At 37.4% G+C, this 20,319-nt stretch overlaps 3 protein-coding genes across 5 annotated transcripts in view; all 3 read left to right on the top strand.

The window, feature by feature from the left end:
• LOC107689060 (glycerol-3-phosphate acyltransferase 4-like) overlaps positions 1-2,593 on the top strand; it is a 10,425-nt gene extending 7,832 nt beyond the window's left edge. For both annotated transcript variants that reach the window (XM_016486949.1, XM_016486959.1), the window contains 7 exons: positions 240-333; positions 413-528; positions 639-694; positions 786-871; positions 963-1,091; positions 1,626-1,705; positions 1,816-2,593. In XM_016486949.1, coding sequence (XP_016342435.1) covers positions 240-333; positions 413-528; positions 639-694; positions 786-871; positions 963-1,091; positions 1,626-1,705; positions 1,816-1,924 — 670 coding nt within the window. In that variant the 3' untranslated portion in view covers positions 1,925-2,593. The remainder of the gene's footprint in view (positions 1-239; positions 334-412; positions 529-638; positions 695-785; positions 872-962; positions 1,092-1,625; positions 1,706-1,815) is intronic.
• Positions 2,594-2,834: 241 nt separating this feature from the next.
• On the top strand, positions 2,835-7,649 carry LOC107689893 (PDZ and LIM domain protein 2-like). Its single transcript, XM_016488076.1, has 10 exons — positions 2,835-3,550; positions 3,676-3,827; positions 4,668-4,725; positions 4,886-4,941; positions 5,013-5,064; positions 5,527-5,603; positions 6,274-6,410; positions 6,509-6,584; positions 6,747-6,938; positions 7,414-7,649. The coding sequence occupies exons 1-9, from the start codon at positions 3,458-3,460 to the stop codon at positions 6,928-6,930; spliced, it is 885 nt and encodes a 294-aa protein (XP_016343562.1). The 5' UTR covers positions 2,835-3,457; the 3' UTR covers positions 6,931-6,938; positions 7,414-7,649.
• Positions 7,650-8,931: 1,282 nt separating this feature from the next.
• The window catches only part of LOC107689050 (rab11 family-interacting protein 1-like), a 16,804-nt gene continuing 5,416 nt past the window's right edge, over positions 8,932-20,319 (top strand). Inside the window, exons 1-3 of one of the 2 annotated variants that reach the window (XM_016486926.1) lie at positions 8,932-9,467; positions 16,780-17,207; positions 18,053-19,541. In XM_016486926.1, coding sequence (XP_016342412.1) covers positions 9,118-9,467; positions 16,780-17,207; positions 18,053-19,541 — 2,267 coding nt within the window. In that variant the 5' untranslated portion in view covers positions 8,932-9,117. The remainder of the gene's footprint in view (positions 9,468-16,779; positions 17,208-18,052; positions 19,542-20,319) is intronic. The other variant, XM_016486936.1, reaches the window with a different exon arrangement.

The raw sequence follows: 20,319 nt of genomic DNA, 5'->3' as shown, positions 1-20,319 counted from the left end.
AGCCGTTTTAGGTAGGCGTGGTTGACTCTTAACTTTTATAAAGAATATCTCTTTGGATTTGAGACTTTAGTCTTCGCAACTTTACAGATCTTCTTTTTCACTAACAGCTTGTAACACCAAAGAGAAAGGAAAAATTGAAATCGCATCATATGACCCCTTTAAACACAATTAAAGATCTCTATGCCTGGTTTTACTTTCCATATTTCTTGGTATCCACTTAACTTTTTTTTTCCTTAAAGTGAAAATAAACCCAAAAACGGAGGAATCTGTGTGGCCAATCATACCTCACCTATCGACGTCATCATTCTGGCCAGTGACGGATGCTACGCTATGGTAGTGTGATGTTTGTGTTGATGATTTAGGTTCAGTGTTGATATTGAATGCATTAACTCTGTCTCTCTGTGTGAATCAGGTGGGTCAGGTCCATGGTGGTCTGATGGGGGTCATTCAGAGGGCGATGGTGAAGGCCTGTCCTCACATCTGGTTTGAGAGGTCTGAAGTGAAGGACCGACACCTAGTGGCCAAACGGTAACATTGCATTTCCCTCGCATATACAGTATTCAACTCCTCCAAGATTAACTTGCAGTTATGATTTGAACATTGCTGTTTGTCCCAATCAAACTGATTTTATTTTTTAGATTAAGTGACCACGTTGCAGACACAAGCAAACTGCCAATCCTCATATTCCCAGAAGGTGAGTGTTAAAACTCCTGCTTATATTACCATTTCGTACTGAAGTATATGAATATATGTGGAATAAATACACTGTCTTGTCATTTCTAAAGGAACTTGTATTAACAACACTTCAGTCATGATGTTCAAGAAGGGAAGCTTTGAGATCGGCAGCACTGTTTACCCTGTGGCTATAAAGGTTAGAAGTTAGAACAGCCTCCTTTTTCTGTTATGTGCTGGCTTTGTTGTTTATAAAGTGTTTTAAAGTCCTCTTGCTGTTATTTTGGCAGTATGACCCTCGTTTTGGTGAAGCGTTCTGGAACAGCAGCAAGTTTGGGATGGTGAACTACCTGCTGCACATGATGAGCAGTTGGGCCATTGTGTGTAGCGTCTGGTACCTTCCACCAATGAGCCGTATGGTGAGTGGTGAACCTTCGAAAGAGACATGCATCACTATATACACACTGCTGTTCAAAAGTTTGGGGTCAGTAAGATTTTTTTAAGAAATGTATACTTTTATTGAGCAAGGATGCATTGATTGATCAAAAGTGACAGTAAAGACATTTATAGCGTAAAGATTTCTATTTCAAATAATAGCTGTTCTTTTGAACATTCGAAGAAATTTGAAAAAACATGAAAAAATAACCCCACAAAAATATTAAGCAGCAGATTTGTGAAAGAGCATTAGACACTGAAGACTGGAGTAATAATGCTGAAAATTCAGCTTTGATGACAGGAATAAATAATATTTTAAAATATACTAAAAAACAAAACGGTTATTTTGGATTGTAATAATATTTCACAATTTTACTGTTTTTATTGTAACTTTGATCAAATAAATCAGCCTTGTGAACAGTGGTTTGTATATCTTTTCAGAACTCTGAGACTATTTTTGAGCTTGTTGGTCAATCATTCACTATGTGTAGGTGAGTTTTAAATTCATATTTTTACAGGAAGGGGAGGACGCTGTGCAGTTTGCCAATAGGGTCAAAGCGGCCATCGCTAGAAAGGGAGGACTGGCTGACTTGTTATGGTGAGTTCCCATATTAAATAGTGCCAAACACACAAGTCACTAAATAGGATGTGCACTGACATTTTGAAATTAAATGAAGCTCAAAGCCTTTGTGTTTTGCATGTTCACAGGGATGGTGGTTTAAAACGAGGGAAAGTTAAAGAAGTTTTCAAGGAGGAACAGCAGAAACTTTACAGCAAGGTTTTAGTGGGCAGCAGCGAAGACCGCAGTCCCTCTTGAAGACGCAGCTGTCTGCTTGACTTTACACATGCTGTTCGGTGCTTACAGCGAGAGCCTGGACCCTCAGTGGATGCAGTGCGGCCCTAAACTGGCCCCTTCCTGAACCTGCTCAGACTGAACTGTAGAACTGAACTGATGAAGTCATTGTGAGTTGGTGGGAAAACTGCGTTGCCAGACCCTCGGCTCACTGCTGCGCCTCAGGAGCTTTTGCATCATTGCACGAAAGTGCCTGTGGCATTCAATTCCTGGGCTGACTATGATTTCAGTTTGGAGTGAGAGTTACACATGGCATACTTGAGTGAATTTTTTTTCCCTTCACAGTCTGTTACAGTTTTGAATATTTGTGCTGTTACTATAATGCATGATGTCCCAGGAGAAGAATGAGTGGAAGAGTTTGAAGTGATTTATTTAAGCTTGTAAAAAAAAAATCAGAGGAAAAGTTGAAAGGATGGTGTGCGTAGAACTTTAGTGTTTGTAGAACCATGAAGAACAATATCTGTTAAGTGTCTAGCTGCTCAGCGTTCATCTCCTCATGGCAGCCTCTCTAGTGTGCTGTTTGTTCTTTTTTTTTTGTATACATTTTTTTTTTTTAAACTGAGTTAATTTCTACTTTTAATTCGTACATTCAATCTATCAAGCTAGTAAAAAGATAATACTTTTTTTCTCCCAGTTCAGATTTATGTATTTATTTATTTTATTATTTTGTCAGAATTGCGGGTTATTATCTCGCAAGTCTGCCTTTTTGTGATAATTGTGAGAGAAAATCGCAATTTTGAGGAAAAAAGTCAGAATTGTGAGTTAAATTGCAATTAACGTATTTTTTTACTCCGTTGTGGAAAAAGAAAAATTGCTATGTAATAAAAATAGCCGCATTTTTAAAAAGTTGTATCACTTTTAACTGTCGCGAGACCGTCAAACGCGAAACGTTGCAACAGATGCGAAACATATTGGTCGAACACTTGCGTCTAACGCATGTTTACTTAAAAACAGGAGATGGAAAACGCTTTCTATGTGAACGGCTCAATATAATATCGTGATAAATATTGACGATAATTAGCCTATTATTTTATCCATGTACTGTCCGATACAGCGAACCTCTTATGTTTACCAGTCGAACGCGTACTCCCAAGCGTACGTTTAGCTCACTTTACTGACTTATGAATTTGTGTAGTTACTGAAGTTAAAATACAATGTCGTAACTTAATTTTAAAGTATTTTACGACCTCCCCACCTTAATTAGCACGTCGAAACGGTTTACAAAACATTTTATTTTCGTACTACTTTTTAAACGTGTCTGCGGCTTGATTCTATTTACCAGAAGGTGCAATCAGCTAAGAACATCATGTGCAAATGTTTAAGGGTGGTGCTGACTCCACACAGAGCCTCCTCCATATCTCTAAGCTACAGAAGAACTTTAAAAATACACCATAAACACGGCTGGCCCCTTTAGTCTTACTGGCACAGGCCAGAGTAAACACAAACCAATTTTGTTGTTCTGAAAGGGCATTTAAATTGAAAGCTCGTGGCAGACAGATGACATTTCGACTGAGTTTGACAGGTCCACCACCATGGGGGTTTCGTATCTGTGGAGGAAGAGACTTCAGGAGAAGCCTGACTGTCTCAAAGGTGAGTTAAAGATATCTGGCCCACATTTTCTTATGAACAAAATATGGAATGTGTTCAGCATAAGATGCCTTTGATTTCTGGTGTGTTAAGGAGCTGTGAGGACTTACCATAGGGTGTTTTGTCAGGTTCGTGAAGATAGCCGGGCAGGTGATGCTGGGATGCAGGTGGGGGACGTCATACTGGAGATTAATGGTCAGGATACTGGAGCTATGTTGAATATGGAGGCTCAGAACAAAATTAAGACATCTGAACATCAGCTGTGGCTTCTAATTGAAAGGTGGTAAAATAAAAATAAAAAATATGACTTTGCTTTGGCAAAATTACATTCAGTTTCATAACTAAATGCTACATTCTTTACAGGTTTACCATGTTAAGGCATATTTCAACCCTAAATTACCCTAAAAAAAGACAAGTGTATTTTAGGTACCATGCAGGGGCTTGTTTTTTAATGCATTATTTTCACAAGCCAAAACTCAAATTACAATAATCTAAAATTGCTCACCTAACTGTAATGCAGGAAAAAATATTTTTTTATGTATTATTTCATATAAAAAACATTTGAATTTAAAATTTACATTTTTGTATTCGTTTAAAAATGAATCATTCAAAATTACAATCAGCATTGAGAATAAAAAGAATTTCAATAAAATAAAATAAAATGCTAATTTCAAAAAACACCGTAAACCCAGGAGACAGAAATATATTCTATTAACCTTTTGCTAATGTTCCTCTTATAAAAAAATATTTCTATGAATGTTCAAAACATCCAGTTTGTTAAAATTTATTTTAAAATGTTTTTCTTGGTTATGCAAAATCGTTATGGGAACATTTCATTTTGAATGTTCTGTGAACATTCTGAAACAAGTAGTACAATTTTTTTTAAATTAAACAAATTTCCAACTAAAATATGTCAAGAAAAACCATTAAATAGCAATAAATAATGTGTTTGTAAAGACCAGATAACTTTGAACGAACATTCTATGAATATTTATATTAAAATATGTATATAATATAATATTTTAGTTTTTTGAGGTGAAAAAGTGAATGTTTTCCAACACTGGTGTGTGATGCTTTTTCACTGAAACCCAGAATAACCTTGTTTCTTATTATCTTACAGACCTGCAAAAACAGACGTCATACAGTGCTGCGGTGATCCAAGACTTCCTGTTCATTCGGTTAGTTATTCACACAGTTAACTGAGACCAGCTCTTTGTGAACATAACGTTAATGTTAAATGTTGCTACAGGGAAGGCCCATTCAGCTTGTTTGGATAAAACTAGTGAGAACGATCCTGTTTTGTGTATTGAAACTTCCTGCTGTTCTCCTTCAACCCAGGAGCCCTCAGTCCGGCCAAAACAAACCCATGAGTCAGGACAGGGCCAGTCCAAGAGGTCAGTGCACCAGAACCATACTGAGATGTCTTCAAACAACATCACGTGTTTCTCATTGTTCATGTGTTCAGAGCCCCACAGGAGAGAAACTATGGTCCAGAGCAGCTGAAGCAACACGATAAGGTGGGAGCATGCAAGTACTCATTTTACATTGTAGTAATGTTTGGCTTGAATTCAGGTTTGTACATTTAGTTTAATAGCATAAAATGGACAAAACCTAATGTTCAAGTCTTTTGAAGTCTCTGCTTCCATCTTGTGGTCCAGTAAAAAAAACAAAAAAAAATTTTTTATCCCTGGTTTTATTGGCAGTGTTAAGTATCAATGTATCAACTATATATTATAGTTTTAAGTATCAACTATATATTATAGTTTTTTTTTATGAGATATTATTTTTTCCATTTTCTCGTTTCATTTTCATTTAATTTGAATATATTTTTAAAGTGTTACTTTTTAGTTTGAGCTTATTTAGTTGTAGTTATTTTGAGAAATGTTGCCTTGGAAACTAGCTAAAAAGTTATTTTATTTCAGTTAATGTTTATTTTGATTTCCATGTAATCATTTTTTAACCCTGTTTATTGGTTGCAGGAGTCCACCGCAGGACATAACTCTGCATCTGATTATATCCAAACAGTGTCATATGAATCGCAGACTACCAAGAAAAAGTAATACCAATATTATGTTTGGAATACTAATGTACTACTTATTGCATACTTCACATTGTATGCATACAATTTTAAAAATATGCATACTTTATAGTGGTTCACATACTATATTTTCTAAATGGTATGATAAAATGTAATTTAAAAGAGCATCATTACTCCAGTCTTCAGTGTCACATGATCCTTCCGAAATCATTCTAATATGCTGAATTGATGCTGAAGAAGCGGTGTTATGCAAATCTTCCCACACAGTGACGTAGACATGTGGGGGCGTGTTTAAACGAGGCGTTTTAGGAGGGCGAATATCTCTTTGGGTTTGAGACTTTAGTCTTGCCAACTTTAGGGATCTTATCTATTCACGAACAGCTTGTAACACTCCAAAGAGAAAGGAAAACTTGAAATCGCATCTATATAATATTTAATATTTTCTCTATTTGTTTCTGCAAGTTTTATATTCACATTTAATATTAATATTTTTGTGGAAATCTTGATACATTTTTTCAGGTTGCAAAGAACATCATTTATTTGAAATAGGAATGTTTTGTAACATTATAAACGTTAATCGGTTTAATGCATCTTTGTTAAATAAAATGATTAATTTCTTCCAAGCATAGCCCATGTCATTTTGTCCCATACCTGTTGAACTCACATTGCTGTTTGGCTCTTTTCTCAGGGTGAGTTTTAACTATCCAGTATGGCGCTATGGGCCAGTTGATCCTGAAGAGCTGATGAGAATCAAGCGAAGGCAAGTTCAACCTCAGCAGCCCAGACAGTCCAACACTTTCAGAATACTACAGGAGGGACTAGAACGTGAGTGTGTTCATTTCACTGCATTTCTTGCATTCAGACCTCTTGAATAATAAGCATAAGAATGCCTCACGTAATAAAAACACACATGAATTGTACAGGAACATCACTGCCATCTGGAGCGGTCCAGCGGAGTCAAAGGTTTCGCACTTGTGAGAGATGTGGTTACATCATTGTGTAAGAACCCTTCGATTAAGCTCAAGAAAGAAAAGTGATAGTGTTCTGATATTTTGTCTAAGTGTGTTTTAAGTATTCAAATACTTTTGAGGGCAGTTCATGTCAGGAATGCATGAAGATCACAGGCATGTTCAGCTCAGTTGTCTGTGTGTCCTGCTGCAGAACTCAGGTGGTGAAGATCAGAGAGAGACGCTACAGACACGTGGAGTGTTATACCTGCAGGGACTGTGGCTTTAGTCTCATGGAGCGAGGACATTTCTGTGTGGATGAGGAGCTGTACTGTGGGAAACACGCTCAGCAGAGATGCCAGACAGCCAATGGCCTTCACTCACCCCTCTCTCCCTAAAAACACTGGTGAGGAACACTTGAAATTAATGTTTTAATATGTTTTCAGCTGTTTTATTTTACTATCATTTAGCTGTTATAGTTCTTATTAATATTTTGAATCAGTTTTTATTTTTATATTAGTTTTATTAATTGTATCGTACGTTTTTGTCATTTTAGTAATTGTTTTCTTTTTAAGTATTTTATGTATGCCTATAAAGTTTTTTTTTTTTTTATTAAATATCAGTTTTACTTTAAATTAAAATGAGACATTTGACTTGCCAACTTGCTGGAATATTTACTTATTTAATTTTTAGGTTATTTTCATTTTATTTCTGGTAACAAAAGTGTTTGTTTGTATAGTAATAATACTGGTTTTCAGTAGGAGTATTTCATAGACCATGCTCATAATTTTTAATGATGCTGTTCCAAAATTTTTGTAATAGTGGCAAACGTATAATTCACCTAAAAATTCTGTCTTATTTTATTCTATGCAACACAAAAGGAGAAATGATCTCTCTAATCAATGAAAGTGGATGGTGACCAGGATTATCAAGCTCCAAAAAGGACAAAGAAGCACCATGAAAGCATCACAAACAGTCCTGAAATGTTCTGAAGCCGTGCAATAGCTTTGTGTGAGGAACACATTGAAATTTAAGTCGTATTCAATACAAATCATGCATTAAGGGATAGTTCACCCCAAAATGAAAATTCAGTCATCATTTACTCACCCTCCTGTCGAACACCTATGAAGATATTTTGAAGAATTTTGGTTACTAAGCAGTTTTGGTCCCCATTGACTTCCATTGTATTTTTTGTCCATACTATGGAAGTCAGTGGGAGCTGAAAATGTTTGGTTACCAACATTCTTTAAAATATCTTCTGCAGAAGAAAGTCATACAGGTTTGGAAAGACATGAGGATGAGTCAATGATGACAGAATTGAGATATTTAGCTAAATTATTTCTTTATTGCACATGTTCTTAGTCCTCTGTAGAGGGCACTATTTTCTATTCTATTTCACTATTGCACTACAATAATTAAATGCCTGCAGTGTGTGACTTTGAGCTGTGGCTGAACGATGAACTTATGCTTTCAATAAATGTCTGGCATCATTGTGAAAGAGATGACATCATCAGAAAGCATGTTAATGCTATAACATCGAAAAAAGAGTGTGGCATTACATGAATAGCAATTCACCTCAGTAGCCTGCAGTCTGACCTAATTGTATTATGTAAGGGAATACAGTAAAAGAGAGTTGTTCGAGGGACGTGCCCTGTTGACTTCCACTCCCCATGCAGAACTATGAAGGCCCTGAATGACTGGTTTCAGGAACAATACAAACACGCATTATCCTCACGAAGGAACGTGCTGTTTGTTCACGTAATGTTTATTATTAAAACCCTAAATGGCAATGGAGATTCATTAGTAATGAATGATGGTGACTTGGTGGTTTGTTTACCTAACTGTGGAAAAACAACAGATGAATGTACAATTATGAATTATGAAACAAGCTAAATTTATATAGCACATTATATAATACAGATTCAAAGCAGCTTCACAGTGAAATAACAGTGTTAATGTTGCAAAATTCATCAAATGACTTTAATTTTAGCTGTAAATGCTTATTTCTTCGGTTTACTATACGAGAGTGAGGAATGTTTTACTTGCAGAAATGCCATTACAGTCTTTCTTTTTAGTTTAAACTCAAAAAGCAATAAAATGACAACTGTGTGTTCCCTTTTTTTGTGAGCAATGAGAACTGGTCGCTGCCAGCATGACAGTTCAGTATAATTGTAGCTTTGTGTCAGAGCTCTACAGTTCTCTAATGTCTAAATTTAGTCATGGGGCATTTTAATTACACACCTCTGTTAAATTGTCATAACTGAAAGGAACATCATAGAATTATTATTATTATTATAGTCATTATAAAGCAAATACAGGAAAAACAGAATTTTTACAGCATTTGTTATGCAAAGAGTGCGTTGCGCAATCTACGTTGCGTCACGCCAGGCCACGCCCACACGCCGTTGCTCAGGAGTGTGGGCGTGACTTTAGAGTGACGCTCTCACTTGTTGCTTCACTGGATTAACTTTTCCAGCGAAACATTAACGGACCTTTGACATATTGAAACTTCTCGCTGGGCAGGACAGCTCGCGCGTCCTGCTCACTTTTCAGTCCCAACTGAAACGAGTTGGGTTTTCACAGAAATGTCTCTGGCAGAGCAAAGCCAGCAGTGGTTTCCCACTAGCGTCCAGGTAACGGTGCTCCAGGCGAGGGGTTTGCGGAGCAAGGGGAAGAATGGCACCAACGACGCGTACGCCATCATGCAGGTGGCCAAGGATAAGTTTTCCACCTCGGTGGCGGAGAAGAGCGTCGTGCCGGTGTGGAAGGAGGAGGCCGCGTTCGACCTGCCGCTCTTTCACCCCAGTAACGCGGAGCGCTTCACACTTCAGGTGTGTGTGATGCACCGGGCGCTGGTGGGACCCGATAAAATGCTCGGACAGGCAACCATCAACCTCCTGGAACTCCAAGACAATAAATCCCGTAATAAAACTGAGTGAGTGAACATACTATTTTATATAAACTATATATATATATATATATGAATAAATAAAGCTTTTGTGCTGAAAGATGGCATCAAAGCTTCCTTATGTGGAAATTATGAGCTGAGCTTTGAATGTTCTTGGACTTGGTCACGGTAGACCGAAAGGAACAGGGTGGGATTTTTTTTTCCTCAACCAGAGACCTCACAGACCTCCACAAATTACTCAGAATCCAGTCTTTTTATGTTAACAGAAGATGGTTTCTTAAGGATCAGAATCAGATTCCTAAATGGAATCTAATAGAATGTGGAGACAATTCCTCTTTTCCTCTATCATAATTGAATGAAATTCCATTAGCATTCCTTTGGAAAGTTTGTTAAAGGTCAGTGCAAATCTGTTTGACTGGATCTGGTGGTTATTCCATCTCTCTCTAATCCAAGGCCACTCGGCATACATTATGCACAGACTTAATGAATAAATTAGTTTAGCTCTAGACATCATTGTAACATCAGTCACGGCAAGCAAAGTTTCGGACTGACATTTACAGAGCAGCACAAAAATCCATCAAAGCATTCTGACCTTGGATTTGAGGAGCTTGGTTTAAAGAGCTTGTGTTTCTTCACCTGTTCTCTGAATGACTTCCATTGTTTTCTTGTAAATGCTCAAAGCCTTTGATTAGAACCTGCCTGGCCATTTTCATTACGAGTCCTAATTCAATCTCATGAACAAAGGCAGCCAGCGCTCGTCTGGCCTTCTGCCGAATAATTGTTTTGCTCTATAAATTCAGCTGATGTTTGAGTCAGAATGAAAGCTGTTTTTTAATTAACTAGGCCACTAGAGAGCTCAGCTCCTGAGTCTTTTTTGGGTCTGACTGAGACATTTCCTGTTATCAAGTGTTAGAGCTTATGTCATATCTTGTTGTGTACCCGCGTGGGCTGCTGTTGCCCCAGGTCAGAGGAACCGGAAACTCACTCAGGTCTCTCTAAGTAAGCCGACTCGCAGATGAAACTGGACCTTGGCGTTTCTTGTAAACCGATCTGCAGTTCTGATGGTGATTTTGAAGTTTGATCTCTCAGGGTGTGTGTATATGATTGACAGTCTTGTGGTTGACATCAACAGGGCGTTATCGCTGGGAAACATCGCTTTATTTTGATGTCACTCTTTTTATGTTAGGAACAGCTTGATCATTTGAATATTCCGGGTTCAGTGCAAGTTGAGGTTCCACTTTCAACATGTTCTTTTTCTTTAATTAAAACAAAAACAAAAACAAATCAAGGTTATGATGAGGCTCTTACAGTACAAGTGAATGGGCCAATATTTGGATAATTTAATAGCGTAAATGTAAATTTAGGTTGCCACCATTCACTTTTATTGTGGTGATTTTGAAGTTTGATCTCTCAGGGTGTGTGTATATGATTGACAGTCTTGTGGTTGACATCAACAGGGCGTTATCGCTGGGAAACATCGCTTTATTTTGATGTCACTCTTTTTATGTTAGGAACAGCTTGATCATTTGAATATTCCGGGTTCAGTGCAAGTTGAGGTTCCACTTTCAACATGTTCTTTTTCTTTAATTAAAACAAAAACAAATCAAGGTTATGATGAGGCTCTTACAGTACAAGTGAATGGGCCAATATTTGGATAATTTAATAGCAGAAATGTAAATTTAGGTTGCCACCATTCACTTTTATTGTAAGTGTAACCTGTATTAGTGTTGTTGTTTTTTAAGAAATAAGAAATAATTTTAATGTATTTTTTTGTGGAAACATCGATTAAGCACAGCTTCTGTTGAACCCAGAATATTGATTGAATTTCCATGGAGCTGATTCATTCTTTCTGCCTGCATGAATCAGAAGACTTTAATAACTTCCTGTTCTTCTCATTGTTGTCAATTTCACTGATCTTCATATCAGTATTTTCTAATCTGCTGTTCCCAGAACTAGTTCCTGGTTTTTCTTTTATCGTAACCTATTAAAATCATAATTTATTTAAAAAGAAAGAGTATTACTTATAAAACTTGTAATTAATAACACTTAGTGTTACACTGTTACTTACTGTTCAAAAGTTCAGGGTCACAGTGAGATTTATTTATTTTTGAAAGAAATGTATACTTTTATTAAGCGAAAGTGCATTAAATTAATCAAAAATGACAGCAAAGACATGGAAAAAAAAATCAATTTTGAAAAAATGCTGTTATTTATTCATCAAAGAATCCTGAAAACAAATATATAATGGAAATATTGCTAAGCACAGCAGTTTTCAACACTGGTAATAATAAATATTTATTGAGCAGTAAATCAGCATATTATAATAATGATTTCTGAAGGACCATGTGACACTGAAGACTGGAGTAATGATGCTGAAAATTCAGCTTTTCAATCACAGGAATAAATTACATTTTAAAATATATTTAAATAGAATACAGTTATTATAAATTGTAATAGTATTTCAAAATATTGCTGTTTTTACTGTATTTTTGATCAAATAAATGCAGCCTTGTTGAACATAAGACACTCCTTTCAAAGACATAAAAAATCTTAAAGATCTCAATCTTTTGAATCAATCTTTTCTTGTGCATTTTAACAACCCTCAGAATCTGAAAATTCAATTTTGTCATGTAATTCACACCCCTTTGTGCACATTTGTTCTCACACTCAAATTTCCTCTGTTATATTGTGCAGCCATTTAAATGAAACAGTATTTTAGAGAAGGTTAAATATCTAACATCCCTTTTCTGGCATCTGATTGTTCTGTTTGTGCCCCAGTTCTCGCTCAGGCTTTGACATACGTCACACGCGCTGCCTGATAACTCATTTTCTCTTAGCGTGGCGTAAAGTCAAGGCTTGTCAACTGCTTCAGACTTCAAAGTCAAGAAAACACTTGGTTTTCTCTCTCAGTCACACATATAGAGGATATGCCTAAAATATGCTAAATGCCTCATGCTAATACAGAAGGCATCAGCCGTTTCTTTCTGCGTGAGTCGTGACCTCATGCGCTGACACTTTATACACAGTAACTCTTTCCTGATTCGAGGCAGAATGGGAGCACGTCACCTGTCTGCTCCGATTGTCACCTAACAAAGTTTAGTTTTTTGTTTGCAGACACTTTTCTTAATACAAAACCTGTAATATTACAAGGAGAAATAGTGTTAAATTCAATGTCTTTTACCTCAGCAGAAATAATTCAAGATTATGAAAACTTGGATATTGAATCCATTATATTATCAAAACTAGTTGGAAATCTCAACAAAAACCCATGTTATGTCACACACGTCCAATTATCTGAGCTTCATGCATAGTTATTTGAATATGTTACAACAAGTGAAACTCTATATAGTTGAGCTTAGGCAAGGTTCCTGCGCTGCTGCGTGTGATAAAACAGTCCTGTCACATAACGCTCTTATCAGTGCGCTGGCACATGCAGGAAGTCAAGCAGCTGAGAGACACACTGGAACAATGAAACATCCAGTGCTGATTCATCTGATGCTGCCTTCACTTCCTGTCAGGGCACAGCTGTTATTGAGGATCTTTCAGGGCGAGACAGATGAGTTTGTCAAGAACTTTGCTTATTAAAGTCTTTTATTATCTTACCAAACACTTTCCCAAAATAGGCCCTGAAAGTCATTTCCCCTCCTTCAACAAATGGTCAATGAATAGAGGCATTTAAGCAGAAAGCTTGAACTGTCAGTCATATAAACAATCAGTTATGTTTCGTCCATGATGTAGAAACAGTCCATAATGTGTCACTTCTTTCAGTTTCTAGCAGGGTTATTATCGTTAAGAAAAAATAAAACTAAAACCATAAAAAAAACATTTTCATTTTCATGAACATTAACTGAAATAAATGAACATTATAAAAACTTCAACTTATTTTATTTCAACTAATTGCCAGGGCAGCACTTCACATGTTTGTTTAGTTTACGTACAAAAAAAAAAAAAAATTAAATGACAAAACACATAAAATAACAAACATTTACTAAAATGAAAACTGAAAATCAAAAAATAAAAAGTAATAAAAATTAACAAAATTATCAAAAACTATAGCAGCATATCAAACGGTATATCACAGTATATCTACATTTTAAGTGAATTTCATCATGCTGTAACATCAAATGTAAATATCAGTTCCGTATTTTTGTTAAAATGGTTAAGTAATCGAGAAGGTCAAGTTGTACTACAGACCAAAAATCATTTTATGGGGGGGATGTAGACTTTTAATTTAAAAAAATTAGCTGATTTTTATGTTAGGTTAATATTTTGTTCATAGCTTTTCAAGCTTGTCTAAAAGGTCTGAGCTCATCTCAAAGCAGGCAACACCCTTTTGCAACTTCCCTCCTGTGACCAGAACTTTAATGCAACTTCTGTGCAGTTCGCAGTCATCTGAGTGACATCACAGCAGAAGCTGCTTGTGTTTGCATCAGTGCATTTCTATGGCTGCGAGGTGTCGTCCGAACATGTCGTGTCAAATGAGCACCTCCCATATGTGCAAAGCCATTTCTCTTGTCATTGTGTAATTAACATTAAGGAAATGTGGTTTAACAGCTTTTATTGTTTACGGCCATTATTGTGATCGCTTAAGGTTCACTCCTTCCAGGATTTGATTCAGCAACTTTCTGTTTACCAGCCCTTTAACCACTAATATTTTACGCCCTAAAATTCCTATTTTACACACTGATTGCAGTTATTCATACTTGTAGTTTAATGGTTAGTAAAAACCATACCATGTCAAATTGTAGATTGTTTGCATGTAATTGTTAAAAACTATGCTGTGATTCAGAAATGTGGTCATGCGGCATATTAAAAGTCTGGTGATGAAATATTTACAGAATATTAAATAGGCCTATATTGTTGGCAATACAAAATGTTTTACATGCGTTAAAGTTATTTAGTTAATATATAGGTGAATTTATGTTGGTGCAAATAAACCATTAGCCACTAGTTTTTTTTATGTTCATTTAATGCAAAGCAGACTTGATGGATGTACTACTGTAGGTCTTTTTTATTCTTGCTTCACCTTTGTTTGGCAACATTAACGGTCTATATTGTGATTATGAGGGGAAAAAAAGCTTTTTAAGCCATTTCAGAGAAAATAAATATTACAGACAGAAATTAGTTGCTTTTAATTGTACTGTTTATCCCAACTAGCTAGTTTGTTATTCTCTGACGTAAATATGTGCTGCGTAATGGTGCTTAATGTTATTGAGGCATAGGCGGGCGGCAGTGATCATTCACTAATAATCCCAGAGTGTGTTGCTATATTTAGCTTCAGACTCATCGCAGTATTATTTAGCAGATAGCCACAAAGTCATTTCAACACACGGCTATCATGTGATTTTCTCCGTAGTGTTAGAATTGCATTACTCACTGTGTCCAGTGCACTTACTGTCGTCATAAACACTAAAGTAGCAGCTGCTGTTAAAGAGGCTGGTTGAGAAACAAGATGGTTAATGGTTACTGTATTGAGAAGTTCGGAGATGTCAAGCTTCACCAGTTCCCTGTTGACTTTTCTAAGGTTTTAGTGAATTTAAATTTTTTTCCTGACCCTATTCTGCCAGTGTGTGTGTTTTCTACCCTGAGTGTCAGTTTTGTGGCATTCTCAAAATTGCTTTTCTAAGCCACCCACTCCATTCTCGCAGCCATACGCTATACTGCAAACATAAGTTTCCATGAAACGAGTCCTGCGTGCAGTTACCGCACCCTTGTGTCCTCATCTTATTCCTCTCTGTTTTTCATGGATCAAAGTTTGTTGTTCCTTGCAGGCATGTTAGCTCGCCAGCCTAGACATTCATTTCCTACAACATTTAGCCTGGAAAACAACATGATACATCTCTCTTTGTAGCTAAGAAACAGCTTGTTCAAGGGTGTAAGTTGTATTTTGGACTTTTTAGATTGATAGACCTATTTTATTGATGTCTGAAGGGAAAATTATGGTTTTTAATGTCTAAAAACACATTAATTTGAGACTTTCTACACAGTAGGTGTTTGTTTTAGACCCTAAAGTCTTTGTTATCCACTAGTGTCCTTGAGTTATGACAACACAGTGTCTCATTGAACCTTAAAGGGTTAGTTCACCCAAAAATGAAAATTAGGCTGCATTTTACTCACCCCCGAGGCATCCTAGGTGTATATGACTTTCTTCTTTCAGACGAATCCAGTCAGAGTTATATTAAAAATGGTCTTTGATCTTTCAAGCTCTATCATTTCACTCAGCGGGTGTTGCATTGCTTCAGTCCAAAAGACGTGAAATAAAAAGCTCCCTTCCAAAAAAAAAAGTGTCTCACACAGCTCCAGGGGGTGAACAAAGGCCTCCTGTAGTGAATCGATGTGTTTTTGTAAGAAAAATATCCATATTCAAAACGTAATAATCACTTGAATCTAGCTTGCGCTCACACTGTTGTAAACGAAGCAGTTCCGGGGGACTGACGTATGAGTTCGACTTTGCACATGCGCTGCTCAGAAGTGATGCACGCGGAAACGCAGGGGAGAGATCAAAACAAAACAACGGTCACTAATTAGAAGTACAAAACGAAGATTTGTAAAGAAGAATGTCGGAGGATTTCGATATAAGCCAAGAGGAGACTGATTTTCCTTTGCTAAAGTAAGGAAACTTTGCTTCTTTTGATCCTGTAAACAAACGTTAGTTTTCACGAGACTCACCGGCGCATGCGCAACGCTGACCTCATACGCCATCCGCCCGGAACTGCTTAGTTTACAACAGTGAGCACAAGCTAGATTAAAGTGATTACTACGTTTTGAATATGGATATTTTTCTTACAAAAACGCATCGATTCGCTACAGGAGGCCTTTGTTCACCCCCTGGAGCTGTGTGAGACACTTTTTTTTATGGAAGGGAGCTTTTTATTTCACGTCTTTTGGACTGAAGGAATGCAACACCCTTTGAGTGCCATGAAACAGCTTGAAAGATCAAAGACAATTTTTAATATAACTCCGACTGCATTCGTCTGAAAGAAGAAAGTCATATACACCTAGGATGCCTCGGGGGTGAGTAAAACGCAGCCTAATTTTCATTTTTGGGTGAACTAACCCTTTAATGTGCTGTTCTGGTTTATAGCCGTTGAGGAATGTCAACAATCACGTGAAACTATTTACTCGGACTTTGTGATCCCATAGCTTTGACTGCGCAACAATCTTGTCATTTTTGCAGTTCTGAGCAATTTTGTAAAGTGTAGCTAAGTGACACAACATAATCTTATATCTTCCATCTCATGTCTTGTTTCTAGCTTTCTTTTCTTTGATAAGGGAGGTGCTTTGGGAAATGAAAAAAATGCTTGAAATGAAACATCCTGTGCTATTTGTGTTCATACAGATGGTTCAAATTGATGGGCAAGACGGGGAAGGCTGATAAAGACAGGGGTGAGGTGCTCCTAGACGTTCAGTTCATGAAGAACAACATGACGGCCAGCATGTACGACCTCTCTGGGCAGGACAAGTCACGCTCACGGCTTGGCAAGATCAAGGATAAGCTGAAAGGGAAAAAGAAAAATGGGATGTCGGATTCTGCTTCCGCCATTGTGCCTTCAGTTGGCCAGGTACTGACTGACAGTGAGGGAGAAGAAGAACCTGACGCCACACCCGGAGCCAAAAAGAAGAATAAACTCAAGTCCCTCTTCGCACCCAAGCCGGGTTTGCACCGTAACATTTCCCAGTCCATGTCCACACTCGCCACCCTGCCTGAAAAAGACTCGCCCATCAGTCTGAGCAGATCGTCTGGCCTAAACATAGAGTCTCCTGAAGGTACATGCAAAACTATTTGTTGTTGTAATATTTTCAATATTAGGGATGGATGATATGTCCGCTACCATATTATGTTCCTGCAGGTGCTAGCAACACCAAAGTCCTAGGTTTGATTACCAGGGAAATCATGAACTAATAAATATATGCAAGTCCCTTGCATTTGCCAAATGCAATGCAAATACTGATATCTTCTGATATTAATTATACTGGTTTAGTCTGATTTGGCTAAGGTTGAAATCATATTTATTTATTTATTCACATATTTATTTATTTAAAAATTAAAACAGTCAAATTTTGCCCATGACATTAGAGATTATAAACATATATATATAATATCTCCATACTAAACACGGATGTTAAGTTAGTGTTCGATGATGACGAAGGTAGTCTAAATGTAAAAATATGGAAAATGAGCATTATAAATTGACCGATAAATTACCAAAAAATGACTCAAATCTCCAGTATAATAAATACAGATAATTGCTGTAGTACCGATATATTGTCCACCCCTACAAAATTAAAACATAACTAAAAAACATAATTAGCAGAAGTTAGGGTCTGCTAAAATTGATAAATTGATGCAAACTTTCAATATTATTGTGATTTTCCTTTTTTTTTGCAAGTCCCTTGCATTTGCCAAATGCAATGCAAATACTGATATCTTCTGATATTAATTATACTGGTTTAGTCTGATTTGGCTAAGGTTGAAATCATATTTATTTATTTATTCACATATTTATTTATTTAAAAATTAAAACAGTCAAATTTTGCCCATGACATTAGAGATTATAAACAGTAAATCTAAATCTAAATAAAGCCGTAAACAGCAAATTATTACAGTAAAGTAAAACAGAAGTTCAAATTTCTGAAGCACAAGCGGACCGGAAGCTCTGACAGCAAGGTTTCCCAGGGTACTGGGTCTCTTGGACTGGGCATGGTGCAGAGCAACATGTGCATCAACGGCAGTCACGTCTACACAGAAGAGCCAGAGACCAGAGGATCCAGGGCCGGTTCCACCTTTAGCCTGAACAGCTCCGGCCACGGATCCATGGAGGACCTGCGCAGAGGTCATGACAGGAAAACCTCCAGCACCTCAATGGACTCCTCGGACCAAACTCAAGACAATGCAGTGGAAGAGATGCGCAGAAGACAAGAGGAACAGAGGAAACATGAAGAGGAAGTCAGGAAAAGACTAGAGGAGGAAAGAAGACAGGCTGAAGAGGAGGAGAGGAAACAGCTTGAGAGAGAACAGGAAGAGGAGAGGAAACGCTTGGAAAGAGAGGAAGAGAAGAGAAAGCTACAGAAACTGGAAGAGGAGAGGAAAAGGATTGAGAGAGAGGAAGAAAGAAAGAGGATAGAGAAGGAAGAAGAACGAAAACGGATTGAAAGAGAGGAGGAAAGAAAAAGGATAGAGAGAGAAGAGGAGAGGAAACTGCTTGAGAGGGAGGAGGAAAGAAAGAGGATAGAGATAGAAGAGGAAAGGAATTGGATGGAGAGAGAGGAAGAGAAAAGGAAGCTTGAGAAACAGGAAGAAGAAAGAAGAATTGAGGAAGAGGAAAGAGAAAGAAAAAGGATTAAACAGGAGGAAATTATCAGAATAAAGAAGGAACAGGAACGAGTTAGACAGGAAGAGGAAAGAAGGAAAGCTGAGGAGGAGAGGATCAAAGAGGAGAAAAGGAAGAGAATGGAGGAAGAGGAAAAGGCTAGGAAGGAAGAAGATAAACGGAGGAGAATTGAGGAAGAGAAGAGAACGAGACTTGAGAATGAAAAGTTGCAGAAAGAAGAAGAGACAAGAAAGTTGGAGATGGACAGAAGACGTGCTGAAGAAGATGAGAGACTACTGAAGGAAAAGGAAAAGATGGAAGCAGAGGAGAAGAGGAAAAGGAAAGAGGAAGAAGAGAGAAGACTGTCTGAGGAGATGGAAAGAAAAGAGCAAGAAAGAGTGCGACAGGAAAAAGAGAAGTTGGAGCTTGCGAACAAGAGAATAGAAGAAAGGATGAGAGAGGAGCAGGTGAGAAGAAAGGCTGAGGAAGAGGAGGAGAAGAGGAAGCTGAAAGAGAAAGCAGACGAGGAGAGAATCAGGCAAGAGAAAGAAGAAATGGAAAGACAGAAGAAAGAGAAAGAACAGCGGCCCGAGGTGAAACCCAGGAGTGCTCGACTGAATACGAGTAAAAAAGCATCTGACGAGATTAACTCGGACCACATCCTATTCACCAATCCCTTTGAAGACCCCCTCTTATTCGATGAGAGCTCCACCAATCCCTTCGAGCAGCCCAACGTTTCTCAACCTGAAGGCCTCAGTCGGTCCACCAAAGTCTCTGCAGTCAAGCCAAGGTCAGTGTCTTACCTGAAAGCGCGGAAGTTTGTTTTTAAATTACATCCATTTGGCCTTATTTATGAAACCCAAACAAATTTTTATGTAAATTGTTAGTGAAACCAGCTTTTGCCTAAGAATAAAAATCGGTATGTGTTACATGATGAATTAGGCCCAAAAACACAACATTGCAACTTAATAATTTATCTGTTCTCAATGAAAGCAAAATACTGTGTGAGGTGTTAAAATCAGCCACTCAGAACATCTTTGATGTTTAATATACATCTATGAGGGTCACATTTTGGACCAATGGAATGTCACTGTGGGCGGGGACAATTTTCATGAAAAGTTCTATTTATAATGTAAACAAGCAACCGTGACCAGTCAGTTGAATGCATTTAGCTTCTGTTTACTAATCAGAACCAAAAGGAAGCACTCCTTTTTGATGAAGTTTGTGTTTTGACTGACTCTAACAACTCTTTGCAACTCTAAGAACTCTCAACGTTCTTCAGAACTCATACTTTTATCGTTTCACAGAGCTGTTTCAAATCATTCTCCAAACGTCTGCTTTTTTACTAATTCTGCTGGAAGGCAAATTCATGACCCATGATCACAGCTTGAATATTAAAGGCATGGACGTGTCTCTCGGTGTTTCTGTAGTATGCTTAGACTAACTTGATTTCAGTGTGGTAGGGCCCATAACACCACGCTATCGTGGTTAACGCCGTCATGTAAGAGCATATGGCACTATTACTAAATATGCAGTAGTCTGTGTGTGTGTGTGTGTGTGTGTGTGTG

This window comes from Sinocyclocheilus anshuiensis, unplaced genomic scaffold (genome assembly GCF_001515605.1).
Source record: "Sinocyclocheilus anshuiensis isolate Anshui unplaced genomic scaffold, SAMN03320099.WGS_v1.1 scaffold393, whole genome shotgun sequence".
NCBI lineage: Eukaryota > Metazoa > Chordata > Actinopteri > Cypriniformes > Cyprinidae > Sinocyclocheilus > Sinocyclocheilus anshuiensis.
The sequence above is the reverse complement of the archived record's forward strand: the minus strand, read 5'-3'. Positions and strand labels throughout refer to the sequence as shown.

Excerpts from the sequence above, each read along its gene's own strand:
- LOC107689893 (XM_016488076.1), top strand. The coding sequence starts at position 3,458 with ATGACATTTCGACTGAGTTTGACAGGTCCACCACCATGGGGGTTTCGT. Across the intron at positions 4,726-4,885 it reads CAAGACTTCCTGTTCATTCG|GAGCCCTCAGTCCGGCCAAA; the intron begins GTTAGTTATTCA and ends CCTTCAACCCAG. Across the intron at positions 6,585-6,746 it reads AGATGTGGTTACATCATTGT|AACTCAGGTGGTGAAGATCA; the intron begins GTAAGAACCCTT and ends GTCCTGCTGCAG.